Source organism: Eschrichtius robustus, chromosome 1, assembly GCF_028021215.1.
Source record: "Eschrichtius robustus isolate mEscRob2 chromosome 1, mEscRob2.pri, whole genome shotgun sequence".
NCBI classification, from domain to species: Eukaryota; Metazoa; Chordata; class Mammalia; order Artiodactyla; family Eschrichtiidae; genus Eschrichtius; species Eschrichtius robustus.
In genome coordinates this window covers 175,295,629-175,312,150 of record NC_090824.1, presented here as the reverse complement: position 1 = coordinate 175,312,150, position 16,522 = coordinate 175,295,629, and the positions used below count along the sequence as shown (strand labels likewise).

The 16,522-nt window shown below is 45.6% G+C and overlaps 1 protein-coding gene across 1 annotated transcript in view; it reads left to right on the top strand.

Annotated features, from left to right (window-relative positions):
- The window catches only part of IL2RA (interleukin 2 receptor subunit alpha), a 41,289-nt gene extending 25,563 nt beyond the window's left edge, over nt 1–15,726 (top strand). Inside the window, exons 2-8 of the mRNA XM_068538312.1 lie at nt 3,347–3,529; nt 5,142–5,255; nt 7,424–7,645; nt 8,788–8,874; nt 9,193–9,264; nt 10,459–10,525; nt 15,702–15,726. Coding sequence (XP_068394413.1) covers nt 3,347–3,529; nt 5,142–5,255; nt 7,424–7,645; nt 8,788–8,874; nt 9,193–9,264; nt 10,459–10,525; nt 15,702–15,726 — 770 coding nt within the window. The remainder of the gene's footprint in view (nt 1–3,346; nt 3,530–5,141; nt 5,256–7,423; nt 7,646–8,787; nt 8,875–9,192; nt 9,265–10,458; nt 10,526–15,701) is intronic.
- The last annotated feature ends 796 nt before the right edge of the window (nt 15,727–16,522 follow it).

Below are 16,522 nucleotides of genomic sequence, written 5' to 3'. Positions count from 1 at the left end.
TGTTTTAATTTGCATTTCCCTGATGACATGATGTGGAACATCTTTTCATATACTTATTTGCCATCTGTATATCTTCTTTGGTGAGGTGTCTGTTCAGGACTTTGGCCCATTTTTTTCAATCAGGGTTCTTATTGTTGAGTTTTAAGAGTTCTTTGCATATTTTGGATAACAGCCCTTTATCATATAAATATTTTCTCCCAGTCTGTGGCTTGTCTTTCCATTCTCTTGACAGTGTCTCCTAAGAGCAGAAAATTTTTTTTTTCCGTTAAATCAGGATTTATTTTTTTTAAAGCATATGGTAACAAGAAAATAACACAAAAACAAACACCGTACTCCTCTTTTTTGTTTGTTTTGTTTTACTTGTTTTTACTGAAGTATAGTTTATTTACAATGTTGTGCCAATCTCTGGAAATTTTTTTATTTTAATGAGGTCCAGATTCTCAATTCTTTTTTTCATGGACTGTGCCTTTGGTGTTGCATCTAAGAAGTTGTCACCAAACCCAAGGTCATCTAGACTTTCTCCTATATTATCTTCAAGGAGTTTTATAGTTTTGTGTTTTACTTTTAGGTCTGTGATCCATTTTGAGTTAATTTTTGTGAGGGACATAAGATGTGTGTTTAGTTTTTTTTTTTTTTTTTTTTTTTGCATGTGGATGTCCAGTTGTTCTAGCACCATTTGTTGAAAAGACTGTCTTTGCTCCATTGTATTGCCTTTGCCCCTTTGTCAAAGATCAGTTGTTCTATTTCTGGATTCTCTATTCTGTTCCACTGATCTATCTGTCTATCCTTTCACCAATACCACACTGTCTTGATTAATGTAACTTTATAGTGAGTCTTGAAGTCAGGTAGTATGTCCTCCAACTTTGCTCCTTTCAGTCAATATTGTGTTAGCTATTCTGAGTCTTTCGTCTCTTCATATAAACTTAGATTCCGTTTGTTGACATCCACCAAATAAGTGGCTGGGCGTTTTATTGGGATTGCCTTGAATCTATAGATCAAGTTGGGAAGAACTAACATATTGACAATATTGAATCTTCCTATCCATGAACATGGAATATCTCTCCATTTATTTAGCTCTTCATTGATTTATTTCATCAGAGTTTTATGGTTTTTCCTCATGTAGATCTTGTACATAATTTTTTTTTTTTTTTACTTATACCCAAGTACTTCATTTTGGGGGTGCTAATGTAAATGGTATTGTGCTTTTAATTTCAATTTCCTCTTGGTCATTGCTGGTATTTAGCAAAGAGGTTGACTTTTGTATATTAGCTTTGTATCTTGTAACCCTGCTGTAATCACTTATTAGTACGAGGAGGTTTTATTTTTGGTCTATTCTTTCAGATTTTCTACATAGATAACATGTCTTCTGCAAACAAAGACAGTTTTGTTTCTTCCATCCCAATCTGGATACCTTTTATTTCCTTTTCTTTTCTAACTGCATTAGCTAGGACTTCCAATATGATGTTGAAAAGCAGTGGTAAGAGGGAACATCCTTGCCTTGTTCCTTCATTTGGCTTTTCTGATTATTACACACATCTTGTTTTAGCAACAGATTTACCTTCCGATACTTAAATTGTTGGTTGGTATTGACGTATGATAAGTGCCAGTGAATGGTACTGATGATATGGGCTGTAGGGAGAGATGAACTTTTGCAGGAGTTAAGGGTTAAGGTAAAACTCAGCCCAGTTTCTATCTGGACATTTTCTTTTTCTGGACAGGAAAAAAAGGGAGCGGAACTAGTACCTATTCTTTTTCTTTTTCTTTTTTAATTAATTTTATTGAAGTACACTTGATTTACAGTGTTGTGATCATTTCTACTGTACAGGAAAGTGGTTCAGTTATACATACATATATACATTCTTTTTCATGTTCTTTTCCATTATGGTTTATCACAGGATATTGAATATAGTTCCCTGTGTCATACAGTAGGACCTTGTTGTTTATCCATTCTATATATGATAGTTTGCAACTGACTAGCATCTATTCTATGCCTATTATGTGCCAGGTGCTCTGCAAGTTACCTTAATATGTTATTTCATGTAATATTTAAAAGAAATCAGTAAAATAATTATTATACCCATTTTACAAAAAAGGAAGCCAAGTCTTAGATAAGTAAAAACAATAAAGCTGTATAGCTAGTAACCTGGTAGAACTACAATTTAGAAACCCATCCTTCTCCCCTTTCCACCATGCTGTGTTTCTTGCCTTATTATGATTATTATAATTCCTGGAATTTACATTATGTTACATGTTCCTCTACAACTGCTGGCCCAGTGAGCCATTCAAACTGCTTTTGTTTAGTCCCTTCTTGGTTAGAGGTGGGACAAGCTGTCCAGGTTCACCTCACCTTCTTAAGGGTGTCAGGAGGGTCCTGCATCTTGGATGGGGGTGGTTTCCAGGATGACAAGATGCTGGGCAGACTGTGAGGGCTCACAGAAGGTCTACTCCACCCCGAGTGATTAATAGACGATCGGCAGATGGTCCTCTGCCAGCAGCGAGTGCAGCAACCTGCCCGGACCCTGTGCCCGTTTGCTGGGTGGCGAGGCCAGCTGTGGGAGCCCCGGCTGCCTCCCTTTTTTCTGTTTCCTGTGGTCCTTCCTGTCTGCTTCCTTTATCCAGCCTGTGACTTTTTCCTGAAAAATCTCATCTCTTGAAGCAGGAGAGTTTGTCGCGAGATATACAATGGAATCATTGCTCTGATGAGACCAGCACCTTTTCCTCCCATAATAGTTGGGTGTTCAGCCACTTTTTTGAGGGTCTTTAGTGGGAAGCCAGAGACCATTTTTGGGGGCGAGGGAGGGCCAGGTCTTCGTGGTGTGAGAAGGAATTTGGTAAACTTAGAGGTGGGTTGGTGGGTGGGAAACACACATTTCCTACTCACCAGACATTGAGTGAAGCACTTTACAAATATTTCTTCAAAAAAAAACCTTACAGAATCATTAATTACAGAAAGTCAGACAATCTTTATTTCCTTCAAAGTATGTCTCACAGACACATTTCATCCCTCGATTAAACCCATGTGGTTCGTCCCTCCCTTTCCTCATATCCCTTGTGCCCCCTCATTCTATACTTGCTCGGCAGGAGGCATATTCAGAATAAAACCTCATTCGTTTCCATTCATTTAGTTTAAAAGACACTGTAGTTTGGAGATGAACTTGGCTGAAGTTAAATTTTGAACCATCTCTGATATGAAGGTTTCTAAAGAAACTTCAACAGTCTTAGTTTCTCTCCAGGAAACAGTGGGGTACATACAAACCCCTTAAATCGAGCGAAGGAACGTGTGATTCAATCATATGCCCACGTTTGGAAGCTCCTGGACTTCTAAGGTGCCTTTTTGTCTTGGCAGATGCTTGTGTTGAAGACCCACCGAGTCTCAGAAACGCCACGTTCAAGGTCCTCAGGTACGAGGTGGGCACCATGATAAACTGTGACTGCAAGAAAGGCTTCCGCAGAAGGTCGCCCTTCATGCGCTGCACGGGAAACTCCAGCCACTCTGCCTGGGAAAACAGATGCCACTGCGACAGCACCTGTAAGTGTTTCCATTTGTAACCCCGGAGGGAAGGAGAAAAACTGTAGCAAAGAGGGAGGCAGGGCTTCAACTATTATTCGCACAGCCCTACAGACAAAAACTGGCCGCCCCATCTACGTGAAAACTAATGTTGGTGGTTCCCAGACTAGTCATTCACTGAACAGATATTGAATGAGTGTCTCCTAGTTCCAAGACCTGTTCCAGGGGATATGACAGACCCAGCCCTCAAGGAACCTATACTTCGGGGGAAGGGAGGGAGGACAGACATTACACTAATAATTACTAAACAACTAAAAATAATTCTAGTTCACAATGATGTGAATGTAGCTCGTGTCACTGAACTGTACACTTAAAAATGGTTATTATGGTAAATTTTATGTTATGCATATTTTATCACAATTTTTTTATTGAAGTATAGTTGATTTACAATGTTGTGTTAGTTTCAGGTGTACAGCAAAGTGATTCAGTTTTGTGTATACACACACACTTTTTCAGATGCTTTTCCATTATAGGTTATTACAAGATATTGAATATAGTTCCCTGTGCTTTACAGTAAATCCTTGTTACTCATCTATTTTATGTATAGTAGTGTGTATCTGTTAATCCCATACTCCTAATATATCCCTCCCCCACTTTTTCCCGTTGGTGACCATAAGTTTGTTTTCTATGTCTGTGAGTCTGTTTCTGTCTTGTAAATAAGTTCATTAGCACTATTGATTAGATTCCACACATAAAAGATATCATATGATATTTGTGCTTCTCTGACTGACTTATTTCACTTAGTATGATAATCTCTAGATCCATCCATGTTGCTGCAAATGGCATTATTTCATTCTTTTTTATGGCTGAGTAGTATTCCACCATATATATACATACACACACACACACACACACACACACACACATACACACATATACTACATCTTCTTTATCCATTCATCTGTCGGTGACATGTTGCTTCCATGTCTTGGCTATTGTAAATAGTGCTGCTATGAACATTGGGGTGTATGTATCTTTTCGAATTAGAACTTTCGTCTTTTCTGGATATATACCCAGGAATGGGACTGCTGCATCATATGGTAGCTCTATTTTTAGTTTTTTAAGGACATCCATACTGTTCTCCATAGTGGCTGCACCATTGTCATTGCTTTAGGAGGGCCTCTCTCTAGCTTTTAAATGAACTGCCTTGGGAAACAGAGGAGTGGGCGGGCTGTTGAATTAATAGCTCCTCTCGCTGCCACACTCACCCCCACGTACAGTGTTGATGGGGTTGACGGCCAGAATGGAGTCCCTTTTGGAGAGACACACAGACACAAACAATTCCACCAGAAAAATCTCAGCTCCTTCAGAAACACGTTGTAGGCCATTGACGTCATGTACAGGAAACCTGACTGACAGGCCAGTGCTGCACTGGCCGTGAACAGGCCCCCTGAGAGCCCCCCAAGGGCAGGGTGTGTGGGGCTCATCTTTATAACCCCAGTATCCCCCGATATTGCCTGGCACATCACAGGCCCTAGAAAGACGCTCTTTTTGAGCAAATGAATACACGAAGACTGTGTTGTCTTTTAAACTTTTGTGAAGCTCTCTTCTTCATTCTATCCATACTCTCTAGCCTCCCCTAAGACCCCAGGAAAACAAGTTACTCCTGGACTCAAAGAACAGAATGAAGAAAAAACCACAGAAATGCAGAGCCAAATGCAGCCCATAGACCAAGTTAACCTTCCAGGTGAGAGGGGACCCATTCTCTTGCAGGTACAGGATGTGTGCCCCAAAGGAGGAGGATCTGTCCTGCTGTCCTCATTCCTAAGGATGTCATGTGGACAAGAACTATTGTGTAGTGTCTGCAGGCTGTTTGCTCAGCATTTCAAGCCACTCTTACAGCAGCCAACCTGGGCTCTGGGTTGCCTCCGGGTTTGGGAACTGGCCAAATAGAACTCAATTCAATTCAATTCAACTCACTTCATTTCAATTCAATTCAAAAAGCATGTTTGGGGACAAACTGTGCCAGGCACTGCGGCCAGACAATACAAACCTGAGTAGAAGGTCATCCCTGCCCTCAAAGAGATGCTGTGTTTTCCCCTTAAGTACAAGGCAGTGAACTCCAAGCCAAGCAATTTACTTCCAGACATTTCTTACAGGACAGGGTTATGAAGTGGGCGGTGCCACACTGGTGCCTCTGGAAGCTGCGGACAAACACCTCCTAGCTAATGGGCTGTGGCCCAGTGAGTTGCTGCCCCAACTTTCCAAAGTTAATAATGTTGAAGTCAAGCCATAACATCAGGAAGAAAGAGAGCGCATTAGGAAAACCTGAGCCTTGTTGGGGACCAGCTGACCTTACAAGACCCCATGGTCCTACGCTAATTTGATAACCTTACGGAGAACTTTACGACCTTGTATATAATCTCATTTGAACCTCAGAAGCCAGTGAGTCAGGGAGCAGGAAATATTACTTCAATTCACTGAATAAATTGAGACACAGAGACATTTAAAGACTTGGCTAAACTCACATAACAGGACTGAAATAAGGCCTCGGGTCTCCTGAATTAGAACAGGGATCTTGCTACTAATTATTTAAACTAGTCTGAGTTTATTTTCATCTTCTATTAATTAAAAAAATAAAAACCCAATGACTAATCCAAGGACTACACTGCAACATGCTGTTTCCAGCCCTTTTCACTCTGACTTTGTGCTGGAACAAGGTTTCTGAACACATTTAATTATTTGTTTCTCCCTGTTTCTTCCGCATCACCTTCCACAATTACTGAAAGCTTTCTCAAGAGGTCAAAGTTTACTGTCCTTACTCAAGAGATAACCAGCTGGCTCTGGCTAAGGGATACTTCACGGATTGTCTTAATGTGGAGGTTTTCACTTGGAAGAAGCAAACCCAATTCAAATGGGTTCAGACGGTTATGAATTTTACTGACTGTAAAAGCAATTTGATTCTGAGACTGAAACACACGTTCAGCCATGATTTGCAAGGTGCTGCACTGAGCAGACCACCCAGGACGGGACCACTCGGCCTCCTGCTGCAGAGGGTTACAGAGGGTGCTGGGAAATGTTATATGGGTCCTTGGGGTTGTGGAAGGTCAGAGCATATATGCAGTTTCACACTTCTGGGCTTAGAGGGACCTGTGGTCCATATGTCCAGATTTGGTGGGGGCGGGGGGTGGATTCTGGGATTAAATCAGAGCAGGACATGATCTCTGAGGTTAAAGGTCAGCCAGGCTTGGGTTTTAGTTGGGTGAGTGGAAAGTTACTGGGCATGGGAGTTTTCAGAGCTCTTTAAAGGGCCCACCTGGGTCAAGCTTCAGGCATGGCTTGATCAGGGATCAGGCTCCATTTCTCCAAGATCATCTCAGTGCTCCCCTCCTCCTGGCTTTGGGTTTGTCCCCAGTCCTTCCGCCGTGGCCCCAAGATGACCACCAGCTGCAACTCACTTAGCAGTGGGGATCCAGAAGGTCTCCACATTTCATTGGCCCAGATTGGCTTGAGCCTGCCTTTAGCCCTAAACTGAGACCACCGTTCGCACGCCTGTCTACTTATCAAATCTCTCACCATCAGCAGAAGTAATTGCTCATTTCTCTGCATTCTGAGAGCAAGCGTCTGTCTCTTGGCTGTCATCCTCACCACGTTCTGCCTGTATGTGCTTCCTTACCAGATCCACTGTCTGCTCCTTGCAGGGGGACTGGGTCTTTATGCCTTTTCACAACGTGTCTAGCAAAGGTCCTAACACGTAGATGTTATCAATACTTACTGGAAGGAAGGAAGGAAGGAAGGGAGGGAGGAAGGGGACAAAGAAAAGAGTAAGAACCATGGTCCAGTCTCTAGGAAGAGGCAACCTGGACTCACAATGTCTCCCCAACTTGCCTTTGGAATTTCCTTTCCCTCTTCCAGGTCACTGCAAGGAGCCTCCACCATGGGAACATGAACGTGAACCTTTGAAGAGAATTTACCATTTCATGGTGGGGCAGACAGTTTACTACCAGTGCACTCAGGGATTCAGGGCCCTACAGGGAGGCCCTACCAAGAGCACCTGCAAGATGATCTATGGGAAGATGAGGTGGACCCAGCCCAAGCTTGAGTGCATAAGTGAAAGGGAGAACAGTCAGTTTCCAGGTATGGAGATGCCCCCCGCCAGGTCTACCACCTTGCTGCTTCCGTCGGGCGGACCAGGCTGGAATCCCTGACCCACCCGCTACGTGACCTTGGGCAAGTCTCTTCCTCTCTTGGGGCCTCTGTTTTTTCTCATTCTAGAAAATAGACTAGATAAACTCCAAGGTCTTCATCACCTGAGGTCCCCTGTACCCTGATGGGGATAAATAGCAGGACATGGAAGAAGAAGAAAGGTCTTCTGAAGCCCCCCTGGGTGCTACCTCACTGGCGATCCTGCTGCCCCCTTTTCTAGCTGATCCTGAAATTTTCCTTCTGCCTCTAAGCTACCAAGACTTCCTCATTCAAAAAGGAAAGTCCACATGCCATGCACACATTTCCAACTTGCTGATACATAATGGAAATCCATTATTTGTGCCATGCCACACCATTAGCATGCCTCCTCCTCTTGTGTGAGTTCCACCTGAGCTTTGCCAAAGTGCAAATGTGCAGGGAAGGGACTTTTCAAGCACAAACACACATGCACACGCATGCACGCTCATTCACACACGCAGACAAGCCACCTACGTTGAGGTCTTCTGCTATTTTCATTCTGAAATCGTCTTACTATTTCTACAATCAAAAGTCACTTCCATTTGATCCTAAGTGTTAGTGGTTTCTTTGCTCACCCCGGTTTCCGAGACCCCACGTCTCCCTCTTGGATCTTCTAGGGGGGCTGCTGTGTTTCTTTCCCATAGCCTGACCCCAATGAACCACACTGCACGCCAGGCGTGTCCACGAGCAATGGGGAACCTGTCACAGAGAAAAGCTCTCCTTTTGTGCATTTCTACCTCGTTTAATGGTTCGATGGTATTTGTATTATGATGACCCGTTTCCAAGCCACAGAAGGAAACCAGAGCTGAGTAGGCAGCATGGGGAGAAAGTTCCTCAGAGTTCTGTAGAAAGCCAGGGTCTGGGTCACAAAATTCCCTCCCTCCTGCTCTGCTGCGGCCACTGAGCCACTTCGCTGTGACCCTAAGGGGGAACCGAGAACTGAGACTCACACCTCAGCTAGTGCATCTGGGGTCAGCTGAGGGGGCCAGGGAGGGGGTGGACATGAGACCTCCACTCGCACCTTGTTCCACAAGCATCCTTGCTCTCTCCTCCAGGTGATGAAGAGCCTCAGGAGAGCACAGATGCTCCCCCTGGCAGTGAAACTTCTTTTCCCTTAACAACGAGGATGGCAGGTACCACAGGTACGGCTGGAGTTTCTTGGAAGATAAAAGGTTGGCTATTAAACCATGATGCAGGATAAGGGGAGGAGTTGGCCTGGAGCTGCCCGTAGGTGCTAGAGATGATCACACACCTGCGTGCAACCTCCCAGTCCTCAAACACTGCCAGTGTCGGAGGAGAAACAGGATGAGGGCGGCACCTCGAGGCAGAAGATCGAAATGCTCAAATGTTGGCCCCAGGCTCCCCTGGTCTCTCCTAGCTCTCCAGTAGCCTCCGAGCCCCCAGCCCCGTGCAGCCCCACGACCAGCAGTGACTAGCACCCTTCTCTCTCTTTTGCACAGATTTCCAAACACCCACAGAAGTGGCTGCGACCATGGATACGTTCATATTTACAACCGAGTATCAGATCGCAGGTGGGTAGTGACAAAACGTGCACCAGACAGACCAGGGGACGTTTGCTTGGTGGGTTGGTGAGTTGCTTGGTTAGTTACTATAAACTAGCTCTTTACACTATATAATGTTTATAAAAGTCAAAGACGAATCCAGATAGTAACATGACTCGGAATCACAGGCACCGGTTGTAGTGAGTTAGGAGTGAGGTCTCAAACCAGCCTCAGCCAGTGCCTCCCGACCAGATCCTAGAGGACGAAATATCCGGCACCTGCGTGTGAGGGGAGGTCAGGGTGCGGGGATGTGGTAGAACCAGCGGAAGAGAGAAGAAGCATGCCATCAACACTCCAGGTGTTTCCTGGTGGGAGGCAAAAACGGGCTTTGAGAAAAAAACAAAACAAAGACCAAAACCGAGCTCTTAGAAACAGAGCAGAATGCTGGTGACCAGGGGCTGGAGGTGGGGTAAATGGGGAGGCGGGTGTCAGAGGGCGCAAGCTTCCAGTGAGAAGAGGAGCAAGTCTGGGGATCGAACGTAGAGCGTGGTGATCACAGCTAACAACGCTGTATTGCAGACTTGAAAGTTGCTAAGAGTAAATCTGAAATGTTCTTGGCCCAAAAAAGAAATGGTAATTACATTTTGCAATGTATAAGTGTATCAAAGCAACACATTGCACACCTTAAACTTAGACAATGTTACACGTCAATTATATCTCATACGGGGCGGGGGGTGAGTGGAGAAAAACAGGCTTTGAGGCACGTCTAAGACGCATAGACAGATGGACGTATGGATAACTTGACAGTTTCAGGACCACAGGAAAGCAGCATCTGGGAAATAGAACACTTTCAGGAGATGCTAAGTGTTTATCATGTATCTTTATATTTCAACATTTCTTTTACCCATCGCGGGCCTCACTCACGGCCTCTTTAACTGAGGCCGGGACTCTGAACCTTTCTGAAGAGGGTGCCTGTCAGCTGCTCCCCGCGGAAAGAGTGGAGCCCCCTGCGGAAAGGCTTGTGCCCTTGCAGTCCACACCCCCGGCCCTGGTCCTGGAGCCTCCAGGGAAACTCTGCCGGGAGGGAGCCGCGTTCTGAAAAGGGGCGGCACAAACCGCAGCGCTCACCGCTCCGCGAGCCCTTTGCTGGGGGTGGGGACGGATACAAGGGGACGGGCTCTCAGCCCCGGGGCCCCCTTCCCTGACCTGCCTCTCCGTCCACAGTGGCCGGCTGCATCCTGCTACTCATCAGCATCCTCCTCCTGAGCGGCCTCACCTGGCAGCAGAGATGGTGAGTCCCGGGTGAGCGAGGAAGCCCCGCCCACGCTGGGGGGAGGGGGAGCGCCGTGCAGGAAAGCACCTGGGCAGGGACCCCCTCCCCCCAGCCCACCCCCTTCCTCCCTGACCACCAGGGGTTTGGGGAGCAGCAGAGGGAGAACTGGCCAGTGCATGCCTTCCCAGAGTCGACCCACAGAATTACAGCCGCAGGGAAATGGGAAAGCCAAGGAAGCGAACATCCACTGAGCGCCTACTGTATGCCAGGGTCCATGCTTATCTTGCGAACATTATGGCAACCTGAAACCTTTGCTACAGCAGCTCCGGCAGGTTAAGCAACGTGGACAAGGTTGCACAGCAGAGGCCCAAACTGCAACCTCTGTCTAGTGCCCAGGACCTCTTTGCCCCTGTCACCCGGCAGCAGAGAACCAAGGGCAGCGTCCGCCCTGGTCCTCTCCTGCGCTCCCCACCCCCCAATGCAGATGCTCACACCAGAGCCCCCTAGACCGGGAACCTGACCCACACGACCCCACGTGTGGACTTATTTGCGTTAACTCTCCCTGGCTGCAGAGGAGAACAACTTGGAGAGATTTTAAAGATACCAATACTTGGGTGGGCCCCAGATATCAATACTTTTTTTTTTTTTAATTGAGATAAAATTCTTCATTTTAACCATTTTAAAGTGTGTAATTCAGTGGTTTTCAGCACTGTTGTGATACACCACTAGTATCTAATTCGAGAACATTCCATCACCCCAAAAAGAAAACCCACATTTCCCAATTCCCCATTCCCCCCCCCCAATTCCCTGGCCACCACCGATCTACGTTCCATCTCTATGGATTTGCCCGTTCTGGACATTTCATGTAAATGGGACCATGTACGTACTATATGCCCTGTTGTTACTGGGACGTTAGTACTTTTTAAAAGCTCCTCAGTCGCATCTAATACATACACATCCAGTTTAGATAACCCCGAGCTGGACCCGTGGTTCTGAAACGTGAGTGCCTCAGAATCTCCCAGGGGAGCTTGTTTTTTTTAATTGAAGTACAGTTGATTTACAGTGTTTCAGGTTTACAGCAAAGTGATTCAGATACATATAAATACACGTATATATACTTTTTCAGATTCTTTTCCATTATAGGTTATCACAAGATACTGAATATAATTCTCTGTGCTATACAGTAGGTTTTCACTGTTTATCTATTCTATATATAGTATCTGTTAATCCCAAATTCCTAATTCCCTGTGGGCTTCTTAAAGCAGAGCCTGCCAAGCCTACCCCCAAAGTCCCTGATTCAGCAGGTCTAGGGTGGGGCCTGAAATTTTACATGTCTAACAAATGCCCAGGTGATGCCAATGCTTCTGGTCCAGGGACCAAACTTTGAGACCCACTGCACTAACAGTGTTAAGAATCAAGAGAGTGAAATCATTTCACACACACACACACACACACACACACACACACACAGAGTCAGTCTCTTCCTCCCTTTAGACAGAGGACTATGGAGACCTAGCTTGTCACTCTCCCCACCTCCCAGGGCATCCCCTACCCCCTCCGCACCGAGTGCACTCTGCCAACCCTGATATAAACCCCCCAGAAGACCCTGAGAAGACAGTCACCCCCCCACCCCCGCCAAGAACCAAAGCCCTCCGACCCCACAGCCTGCCTAGCCAGAGAGAAATCATCAGATTCCTTCCATTCTTATCTTGATCGACAGGCCCACGATAAACTCCTGGTTTTCCTTGTGTCAATTAAAAAGCACAAATGATTGCAACACAAAGGAGAAACCCTCTAGGGTTGTTGTGTTAGGAATTATTCGCATACCCGGCAACCTACCAATCCCTCTACATGTTAGCTGATTCCTGAGGCGTTTTTATAGGATTCCGTGAGATGATGCAGGTAAATTGCCCAAGACGTTATCTTTACCCCACACACAGATCCTCTCCTTCCCTCACTGACAGGACCTAATACCTATCAAGGATCTTTGTATTTGGTAGCTTAAAGACCCAAACCTTCAGACACAAAAGGATGAAGCTATTTGGGAGTGGGAAAGGTTTGGACTTGATGTTGTGAAACCAAGAGCTGCCTGAAACTATATGAGTTTCCAAGATCTCCCAGAATTGCAATCTTCCAGGAGACCTAAACAGACACCTCAAACTGACGGAGAGAGCTGGTCCCAAAGCCTTCCTAGAATTGAATTTCATCTGCTGGTGCCCTCTTGTGGCCAAACGAAATACTACATATGATTTTTTAAATTTTTTAAAGCAATTTCTAGGAGCTGACTTAACACCAGCTCCTGAGAGCCAAAAGCTAGATGTTCTGGAATTTTGAGAACTGCTTTTAAGCACAGCCATTATTAAAAATTAAAGTATATAAACTCACAGTTAAATAAATTATATTAAAAACAAAATCAGGGACTTCCCTGGTGGCGCAGTGGTTAAGAATCCACCTGCCAATGCAGGGGACAAGGGTTCGATCCCCGGTCCGGGAAAACCCCACATGCCGCGGAGCAACTAAGCCCGTGTGCCACAACTACTGAGCCTGCTCTCTAGAGCCCACGAGCCACAGCTACTGAACCCATGAGCCTAGAGCCTGTGCTCCACAACAAGAGAAACCACCGCAATGAGAAGCCCGCGCACAGCAACGAAGACGCAATGCAGCCAAAAATGAATAAATAAATAAATTTATTAAAAGAGAAAACAAAGTTAATAAGTACTCAAAATTAATAACTTTCTAATTGTTTTACTGCATTTTACTACTTTATTCTCAGGGTTATTTGCATCTGTGTATCTGTATCGAGGAAATACTATCTATATGATGGTTTTATATTGCACGTCTCTTCCCAACTCTGTATTCAAGGTAGCTTGAAACTGGGAATGGTGGGAGTTTTCACACCATGGAAACGGGCAGCCTTTTTCAGAGAGCTGGTTGTTAAACATTTGCCAACACACCAGTTCTTGGAGCCTTGCCCCATGGGAGCTCTGAGCAAGTTAGGAAGTAACCAGATGTTCCCATGGGCTGAGGAAGGGCTGGGGAAGCCTAGGATTGTACTGTCTGATAGGGTCGCCACCAGCCACATGTGGATATTTAAGCTTAAACTTAAATAAATTAAATACAATTAAAAATTCGGTCTACGCATTGCACTAGCCACATTTCAGGTGTTTGATAGTCACACGTGGCCGCGTTATTAGACAACATAGATACAAAACATTCCCATCACCACAGAAAGTTCTTATGGTACAGCGCCAGCTAGAAAACTAGGAGTTTTCAATTCATGAAAACCCCTTAGCACAGCTAGTTGGTTTTATTATTCCTTTTACGTAGCTATTGTCTTCCGTATACTTCCAAAAAAATTTGATAGGATATCTCCTACGTAGATGCTGGTCAAAGGGTACAAACTTGCAGTTAGAAGATGAATAAGTTCTGGGGAACCTAATGCACAGCAGAGGTGATCATAATCAACAACATTGTATTATATACTTAAAAGTTGCTAAGAGACTAGATCTTAAATGTTCTCACCACCAAGAAGAAATGACAGTTATGTGATATGATGGAAGTGTTAACTTTAACACCAAGGTGTTCATTACATCTCAATATATAAATGTATCAAATCAACACACGGTACACCTTAAACTTCCACGATGTTCTATGTCAATTATATCTCAATTTTAAAATGACTACGAGAATATCTCCTATGTACCAGGCACTTGCCAGGGGCCTAAGGATGAATACGAATGGCCCCTGCTCTCAGGAGCTTACAGATCAGTGGAGGAGAAGGGGAAAAAAATTGAGACTTTAAATGTAATTTGTTAAAGCCTAAGATTGAGGTGTTACAGGAACGAAGAGAAAGGACACCTAATCCTATATGGGGACACCCAGAAGGCTTTCAGAGCTGATACCGGCGGCCACATAAAGAACGGCAGGAGAAGCTGCAAGGCAGAGGGGCAGGAGGAGAAGTAAGGCAGCCTGAAGGGCATGAGGACATCTGGGAGGATCTAGTAGTTCTGAACACTGGGGTGTAAAGTGCACGGGGCAGTGGTGACAGTGGTGCTGTGGGAATGGCCAGGGACCAAGTCCTGGAAGATCAGGCCAGACTGAGGAGCTTGGGCCCGATCCTGAGGACTACAGCGAGCCACAGAAGCTTGATTATGCGATAAATGGTAGCACTGGCCCTCTGAACAGTCCGGCCACAATAGAGGCTGGATTTAAGGTGGGTGATGGTGGTGGCAGTTTGATTATGTTACGATGGAATAAATCCACACAGGGGACGAGGAGAGCATTGAACTAGGTCAGTGGACATAAGTTAAAAAGGAGGAAAAGGACTTCCCTGGTGGCGCAGTGGTTAAGAATCCTGCCAATGCAGGGGACATGGGTTCGAGCCCTGGTCTGGGAAGATCCCACACGCCGCGGAGCAACTAAGCCCGTGCGCCACAACTACTGAGCCTGCACTCTAGAGCACGCGAGCCACAACTACTGAAGCCCACGCGCCTAGAGCCCGTGCTCCACAACAAGAGAAGCCACCGCAGTGAGAAGCCCGTGCACCACAATGAAGAGTAGCCCCCGCTCACCACAACTAGAGAAAGCCCACGTTTGCCGCAACTAGAGAAAGCCCACGCACAGCAACGAAGACCCAACACAGCCAAAAATAAATGAATAAAAAATAAATTAAAAAAAAAAAAGGAGGAAAAATATCAAGAAATACGTGAGTCAAGTTAGCAGGATTTGGTGGCGGATCAGAAGTGAGGGTTAAGGAAGAGGGTTGACTTGGGGATGACACCAGATGTTAGAGTGTTACGGGGGACTGTTGTCACTACACACTAGGATGACATGTAACGTGAGGGTCATGTACCCCGTGGGGAGTAGCCCTGGAGCAGACCCCCTCCTGTAGCCCCTTCCCTAAGACCCACCCAGCCTCCACACCTGTAATGGTCCGGGTCTCAGGCTCTTTCTCAGCCCCACTCACTGCACAGTGATTGGATCATCACACTGTGAGGACCACGGGGCTGCCAGTCTTGACCTCTAGAGGGGTGGTCAGCATGTGGGAAGGTCACAGTATCCTGGGGTGGGATTTAAAGTTAGCGGTCAATGGGGGCCTCTGTTGAATGCTCCATCCACATCAGTTTGGGGTGCAGACCACATTCTTCTTGGTGCGGTATTACACCCATGACTATGACTTGTTATATCACTACAGGAAGAAGAATAGAAGGACAATCTAGAAAACCAAGGGCAAGAAGAAGCCAAGAAGAACCCGCAGATGTCATGGACCACAATCAAAATCAAGGCAGCTAAACACTCATCCAAGAGGCATCTCCTGATCCCATGGGTTCTGGAAAGCTCTGAAGTCACATCACAGGACACCAGGCACCTGCAACCCCATAGTGAAGCCAGCTCTGTAGTATCAACGAGTGAGCTTGACCTGCGTGTAGGCAGCCAAGTCCAAGGTCACTGGAGGAATGGGGAGGAAAAACCAGAACTCTTGGTCCTATTTTCATGTGTATGTGTTCATTAAAGCATGACCGGCATGGAACTCTCTCCATACCATGTATAATACAAAGAAGAGTAGATTCATGCTAAGTTCATCCCAACTTCCCAGTTTAGAAATCCCAAGGAAAACCCTAGCACTAATGTAAATAGACACACACGCTCTCTACCCTATGTAACTGGACCTTGTTCCTCGGTCCACGTAGGTCCTTTCCCAGCCTCTGGTTGACTAGCCCATTCTCCTGATCACATCCTTTAATGAATGCCCCCTAAGAACTCTGGACTGGTAACTAGGAATCCTTTTGACCTTAGCTCAGTGCTCTAAACTAGCCCCCCTCCACTGAACCTTCAATTCTGAGTTTCTAAAGAACAGAGTCCATGGGGGAATAGTCTTTGGGTAATACCAAAAGAGGGCAACCAAGCCCTTGGAACTGTAGAGCTTCAATATTTGAAAAGATTTCACTGGAGTTAATGTCGGGAGAAGGGGCATAAGCTAGGTCCTAGGTAATGGATTATCCCGGTCAAAAAGCT